The sequence below is a fragment of the Pteropus alecto genome, unplaced genomic scaffold (genome assembly GCF_000325575.1).
Source record: "Pteropus alecto unplaced genomic scaffold, ASM32557v1 scaffold142, whole genome shotgun sequence".
NCBI classification, from domain to species: Eukaryota; Metazoa; Chordata; class Mammalia; order Chiroptera; family Pteropodidae; genus Pteropus; species Pteropus alecto.
In genome coordinates, this window is record NW_006433374.1 from 435,808 (window position 1) to 443,307 (window position 7,500).

Here is a 7,500-nt window from a genome sequence, read left to right on the forward strand (position 1 = left end):
TGTGAGAGATGATATCCATGTCTACACCGAAACTGCATCTTCACGATGCTGCGATTATGTTGCCCGCCTGTGTGTGACCGCACTCACTTCGCAGAGCCTTCTTCCCGAAACACCTGGACCTCTGATAAAATGCACATCGGCTGGTACGGAAAACCAGTGTGTGCGACCTCGAGCGATTAACCGCATCGACAGAGCCTTGCACAGTGTGCGCCCGTAAAGACCTTGGCTCGCCCATCCCTTCTAACGGCTGTAAAAGGCAAAGGACTGTTGCATTTCCTGTTCTGAAATACTTCTGAATTTTGCGTCCTGGGAATTGCATGCGTCATTCAAAAAAAGCTAAGATTATTATTTTTTTTAATCGAAGAAGTGCCCCCTTAAGTGCCCCCAACTTATCCAGTCAATATGCTACAATGTAATTTTATTTGAAGAATACATTTATGGTGCAAATGCACAGTGTATGTGCCACACCGAGTTACACTTGGCTTCCTGAGATATTCACTTCAAACCCACGCTTTGTGTCTCTCAGGGTTCATTGTCATAAAGCCGGTGACTTATTGGTGTGTGACTGGGAGTTAGGCTAGGACCAAGACGCCCCCGTGGGATGTCTGCTATGCCGTGGGTGCACGCATGTACATTCATTTCAGATTTCTTATAAAACACACTATTTCTGGTTTCAGGCCAATGTCAAAAAAAGAAAAAAAGAAAGAAAGAAAGAAAAATGACCCACGGGCCAGAATTTGTACAGTCGGGGATGGTCTCAGTCTTAGTGGTCTTTAAACTTCCCACTGAGATAGAGTTTTAGAGATTTTTTTCCATCATCAGACTTGAAAGGACTTCATTCCCCTGGATATAGTTGGGGAGGGAAGACGAGGTACAGACAAAGCATACCATTAATTATCTTTTAGAGATTGTTTAAAAACCATTTCTCTGGCAGAATTATCCCCGAAAACTTCATTCATTCCCAGTTCCTCCCAACCAAGCCAACCTATTTTGACTCTCAATTTCAATACTTCTCCTTGGAACTTTCCAGCGTCCCCCAGCACCGAAACATACATCACTCGCTTCTTTTCCTTCAGAGTGATGTTTTCCCCTCTACAGAGGCAGAGCCCACCTGATCTTAATCAGCTAAAAATCACCAACCCTGAAAATGCCACGTGAGGAGCACAATGAAGAAAATACACCGAGTAGAAAATGTGCCTCGTTTCCTTTAGAATTCACAATCTTAAAGGGACTCCGTTTTGAACGTAAACATTTTCAAGAAAAAAAAAAAACATTTTTTGAGGGAATTATTAACTCAATCGGAAACGACACTCCAAAATCAATTAACTGGACGTTATTAAAATTAATGCTCCCGCTTATTGAGTAGATTCTGCTATCCAGCGTGCCCGAACACTGTGATGTGCAGAAATGGCTGGGCGTGTAAACATAAAATTCCAACTTCTTTGACAACATTCTGGATCTCCTTGACGTCTTTCCGGACGATTCAGATTTTTGTAAAAAAAGTTGGATTTTCTGGTCAATCGCTTTGCGCATTTGAGATGGGGGAAAAAGGCTTCTAGCTTCTGTCTGCCCTTCTGCTGGACTTTGCGCACCCTAAAAATCATTGCTCCTGTTTTCTCTCTGTGCTGCTGAGGTCCTGTGTCACCTGTGTCACCTCGGGGGTCCTCTTGGCTTTGTTGTTCAGACCGACCTTTACGTAAAGGACAGCTTTGTCCTTATAGAGGCTACGAGCCACCGCGAAGGTTTCCGTATCTGTCCCCACACATCTCAAAAGTCTCAAAGAGAGGACATTTCACCCCGGTGAACCCTTCTGATATCTGCTAAACCCATCAGATTAATGCAGCGCACACCGTAAGCCACCAGGAGGCAGAAGAGGAAAGTCGAAGGGAATGGTGACCCAGCATAGCCTGACCACGATGTCATCCACACCACGTGCCACCACCTACCAGTGACGCCAGCAACAAAAATGGACGGGATTACGGTGCTTGCAAACGAGAACGAAATGCAGAGAGAACAGTTGATGGAGAAGACGATGGAAGACTTTTTTTTTTTGTAAAAGTAATTTTGGGGGGCATACCTTTTGGATCCGATCATTTATGGCAGCCCTCCCTTCCCCTGTGTGTCCGTCCATCCGTCCTGTCGCTGTGTTCTTTGGGGTGTCCAGTCCCCTCCTTCCCCAGCCAGCCCATGTCGGAGAACCACGTGAGCAAGCCGGGCAGACGGGAGTCCAGCCTCTCCCAGGCAGGCTGGCAGGTCCCCAGACACCTCCCGGTCTTCCTCTGCCCGTCAGGTCACCACGCTCTGTCCCCACCTCGCTGTCCATCTCCCCTCTGCCCGCTGTTTCCTCCCGCGTGTCCCATGCTTCTTATTTCCCCCGAGTTTATTTCCTGTCCCTGAAGTGGAACGCCTCCCCCGTCTGCTCTACCTGGTGAGCTTCTTACAGGGTCGTTTGGCTTTTTAGGTCAGTCACAGATGCTTTCTCTCGTAACGCAGAGAAAGGAAACTTTTCCAGTCGGAAATCGCATCAGGAGAGGAGAGGAAGATGGAGTCAGGAGAGGACAAAGAGATCCTCGAAGGCAAAGAAACGTTTTCTCCCTTTACGCAGACAGTGACGAACGTCTGACTTGAGATATAGGACGCGTTCCGTTTGTAGTTTGAAACAAAATGCTTAATAAGGCATAGACAAACAAAGGAAAAGGAAAGAGAGATTTTTAGAAGAAAAAAAAAAATCAGGGATGGTACCCAGTTGTGCACATCTTAACCCAAACGCCCACACCTGGAGTTCGGGTCACAGGTCTATACGGGAACCTTCGGATCCCAGACCCCCGGACCGAATGGACTCGGACACAGCACCAACGTTGCACAGGGTCACCAGTGAAACCAGTCTGGCTGATGTGACAGCGGCGGTGCACATGCCAGCCCCCGCTCACTCCACTTGAGGGGCAATCGGGACCCGCACCTCAAAGGGGCCGGGAACACCAGAGGCGGCCACTTTATGGAGTGCACGTGGCTCCGGTCACGCACGTTTCTCCTCGAACGCTCTTCTGAGCTGCCCTGAGTACAAGTCATCTCTGCCTCATGTTCAAGTTAGGACGTGGGAGCACCCGAAAGCTCATGAATGAATGACCTTGAAGAGGTCATTCCCACCTGGGGAGCGCAGAGCAGCCTTCCACAGACCTCGTCGAGATGCAGACCCTCGGGGCGAGCGCGCAGGGGCTTCGATGCTCCTTGAATCCGGGAAATGGCCTGTCATAGGCACTGTGGGCGACATTTCGGAAGGCCGTGAAACCCACATGCAATGACAAATCTATAGACATCATCCTGTTGGCCAAGGGTCTTAACTCCCCTTGCGGGCAACAGACAGCAAGCAGGGGCTGGCATGGCACCAGCAGCCGGACTTCCAACTCCCTGATAGAACCTGAGGTCTGTGGCACCAAGGAGCTTTCATGCGACAAACGCCACTGCAGATGCTGATGTCGCCGTGACCGCCAGGTACCACTGTGCGCCGTCAGTGATGACTGGAGGGGAATGAACAGCAATCAAACACCCAGTTCTGGAAGCTCCACCTGATGCTAACGTGGCACTCGGCACCCTAAATCATTTCGCAGTTGACCTGTTAACTTCAGGTCACTGTGAAGTTCACAGCTACCTGTGACAGGCGAGGCTGGAGGGGGCATCTTGTGGGCAGGGCTGGCCGGAGCTTCGGCGTCTGTGAGACCTCGGTTCCAGTCTCGGTTCTGATACCTACAAGCGGTGTCACTGTGAGTCAATCCCAGCACCTCCGAGCCTCCATGTCCTCGGAAGTAAGATCAGTGACCCCCTCCACGAGTTCATGATGAGTTAGTGAAGGGAGATTGATCTACAGCAGCCCACAGCTGGCCACGCAGCAGGCCGTTGATTCCTCGTTGCTCAAAAGCATACAGACGGCAGAGTTTTGAAGCAAAAACAAATTAGAACATGCGTGACACATCAGATCATCCAGTAACCAGAATGGTTAACATCACGTGAGCTAAACTAGAATACAGGTCCGGATAGATTTAGACTCAACCAACCGGCCACGCCAAAGGCAAGCGTATTGGAGACGATTTGTGAGGGGTGGGAGAGGTGAGAACCACAAATAAATAAAGCCAAGCTTTTTCTATCCGTTTGCATCAGCAAGGGGCTTCTTCTTTTATGTCAAAGGCCTTTGAACTATCATCAAAAAAAAAAAAGGAGGCGAATTTGATGGAACTCAAGTTCTGGATTTATACCCCTTCCTAATGAAAAAGACATACAGCAGAACGAATAAGAAATATGCTCGTAAAAGAACATCTCTGAAAATAAATGGAACACAGTTAATCACTGGCGCTCATGTGGGCGTAAATAATCGCTTTATGGCCATGATGATCCAAACCTAGTTTATTAATAGCAGATTAAGAACCGGATCAGGCAATAAATTTTAGGGTCGATGGCTAGCGAGATTGCATCACACTTGTGATTAGAAAAAACAAAACACTCCTATTTCACAAAGCGAGCGTGAAGATCCCTTCATTCACTCCACAGGATAAGTGTCATACAATTATATTTTTTAATTAAAGTGGTTCAATTTAGATGATGGTATTTGATGGATATTAGCCATTACATGTGTGGCCAGTTGCACTGATTTCTCTGGATCAATAAGGAAATTAATACCACATCAGTGACATCACTAACAGAGGAAATTAGAAGGTAAGCGGGTATACTCGTTGCCGGTTATGGCTCTGAGACTTCCAAGCCCCAAAAGCATTGGACCTTGATACTAGTTACCCAATAACCTCGCGAGGGAGAGAAAGTTACCATCTTCTACAGAGACTCAGAAAAATTATCTGACTGTCTCCGTGTCACGTGGAATAGAGGGAAGATGCTGGTTCATTTCTGTCTCTTTGTAAAATCTATGTTCTTTCCCGTGGCGACATCCTGTTCCGGTTTTGCCATAATTCATTTTTTTTAACACTTTTATTTGGGATAGGACAACGGCACTCATTACTCTGTTAAGAAAAAATAATAATCACAACAATGCCTAACGATATTTCTCCACTCCTGAGGCAGGAAAGTAGCACTTACGATTTATGACTTGTCGAAGAAAAGGAACTCACACCAAATCTCAACCTTTTGCAAAAACACTGAGCTGTTCCTATCCAAAGCGGTTAAGTAAAAGGATGACCATGGAGTATGTTGGGCCATTTTCTCTGATCATCGTTTACAAACCTGGATGCCAGCCCTTTCTGAAAATTTTTGAGACAGATAAGACCTATTTCCTAAGACAATAAAGCGAATGCCGGTCAACAGCTTTCTAGAGAATGATGGCAGAGGCAAAGTCCGTGATAAAGATAAACGAAGTCACATTTCGAAACCGTATCACCGCATCTCATCGCCGGAGTTGGCACGCTCGACTCCGTCACATAAAAGGGGTCCGTCTGTCGTCTGCCGGGCAGCCTCACGGTGGCTCATTCGCGGAATGGAAACAGCCCCGCACAGAGGTGCTGGAACGCCTCTGTTATTTGTCTGCCACCCGCCTCACAGCTCTCTCTGTCCCTATGATTTTTCTAAACTCTCCATAGGAAAAGTAAACTTAACATAGTTCAATGGAAAAAAAAAAAAAAAGAGTCGTAAAAAGGAAGGTTTTATTTTTTCCTTTTCTTAAAAAAAAAAAAACAAAAAAACAATCACAAAGAGGTGTGTCACTCCCGTAGTACTTTTCAAGATCAGCACTTATTTCAGAAACGGCCCGAAGCGATAATAGGTCACTGTGGAGAGGTGCTTTGTACCGTCTGGCATGAGAGCAGGGGCCATCGGTTTCTTCTGAAGTCTCAGCTTTTAAATTACGTGCACACGTCATGCACGCAAGAGAAGATTTGATGACTGCACCAAAGCCAGAACTGGCTCAGTGCCCGTTTGCTTCATGCAGTAAACAGCGCCCGGAGCTCGTCGCCACTATCCTGACGTCCGACACACTGCCCTCTTTGAAACGGCTCAGTGCAGGGCTCGGGTGCTGCTGTTTCTCCCTCCCTACCTCTTTCTTAGAATGGACCTTTTGTAAAAGATCAAGAAACACCATTTCCTGTTTGCAACATGAGTGGCCAAAACCAGGAGCCAAGAGGCCTCGGAAAAATACCCGTCGGTCCGCGGAATTAGCTAAAAGGATTCCACAAAGATCTGGTTCACAGAACTGACGGAGAAAAAGAGTATGACATAAAGTCATGAAATGAGGAGGCTTTTAGATGGCTTTAAACATCGACGGGGGAAATACTACTGTAATAAGTATGCATGGCGTCAGGTGGGCGCTGGATTCATCGGGGGAGTCACGTCGTAAGTTACATAAATGTCTAATCAATGTGTTATCCACATGAAACTAATGGAATGTTGTATGCCCACTGTAGTTAAAAGATAAATTACTTTTCAAAAAGTCCAGTAGGGGATTTTGACTAGTTTATCAATGCTCCAAAAGGTACAAGTCTGCAAACATCTGGGAGCGGTTTGATTTCTAGGTTAGAAATGCACTCCACGACTACTCACCTGCTTCTCGGCTCCTTGACAGGTGATGTTTTCACTCACCAATGGAAAAAAAAAGCTCAGAAGAAAATTAAAATCAAGTCGAAACCAGGATATGCTCGGTAATATTTACCCATGTGGAGCAAACGTTTGCAGCCACATTGCTTGTCTGACAAAGCTCCTTTAAGCCGTTTCATTTTTTTTAAAAATATTTTCCCATGACCACACTGAGACATAGAGATCTCACTCTCATAATCACATAGCTGAAAATTCCATTTTCTGCACCATTTCAATGCGTTTTTGTGTTGGAAACAAACATCGTTGCATACGTCTAGGAATAGTATATTCATAAAGTGTCTGACGGCAGGCAAAACCACAGAAGAAGGTAAATCTCAAAATATGACCCCATAAAGACATATTTTTCCCCACACCCAGCTGGGGAAAAATGGATTAAACACCAAAGTAATGGAGAATCACCCTCGAAAAACCATGCACTTAGCCAACGTCCTTTTACTGCACATCATAAAACGTTTCAAATTTCTAAGAAGCACGAGGTGGCATTGCATGCAGATGCAAACACCACATGACCGCACGGCAGTTCACGTGACCACCCAGCAAGCGCAGATAATCCGCTACGGAATTAGCTCTGAGATTTCCCAGCACACAAGAAACTAAACGATGCACCTGCACAACCGCAGAAGGAAGCTCACGTTTATGGCCGTTATCAACCATTGCCACAGAACCATCCATTACCAAAGGCGTCCTCACAGGCTTCGCATCACATAGACTGGGCCATCGGAAACTCCCAAAAGGAACACGCGGATCCTCTACGTCAAGTGAGCTCTTTAAAGAGAATCTCCTAGGCATACGAGTAATACAGTTCCAATCCGATCGTCCCCACAGCATAGAACACGCGGGGTCCTCATTCCTTCCGGCACCGTGACACAACAGGATGGACTCACTCACCTAGAATCCCCAGCCGGTAGTTAA

At 46.5% G+C, this 7,500-nt stretch overlaps 1 protein-coding gene across 6 annotated transcripts in view; it reads right to left on the reverse strand.

Moving 5' to 3' along the window:
• Window positions 1-7,500, reverse strand: part of NLGN4X (neuroligin 4 X-linked) — a 257,267-nt gene that overhangs the window by 102,808 nt on the left and 146,959 nt on the right. For 5 of the 6 annotated variants that reach the window (XM_006908165.3, XM_006908164.3, XM_025044180.1 and 2 more), the window contains one exon: window positions 7,477-7,500. This exon is cut by the window's right edge and continues 129 nt beyond it. The exons of the other annotated variant lie outside the window; for it this stretch is intronic. In XM_006908165.3, the coding sequence (XP_006908227.1) occupies window positions 7,477-7,500 (24 nt within the window). The remainder of the gene's footprint in view (window positions 1-7,476) is intronic. 6 annotated transcript variants of the gene reach the window in all.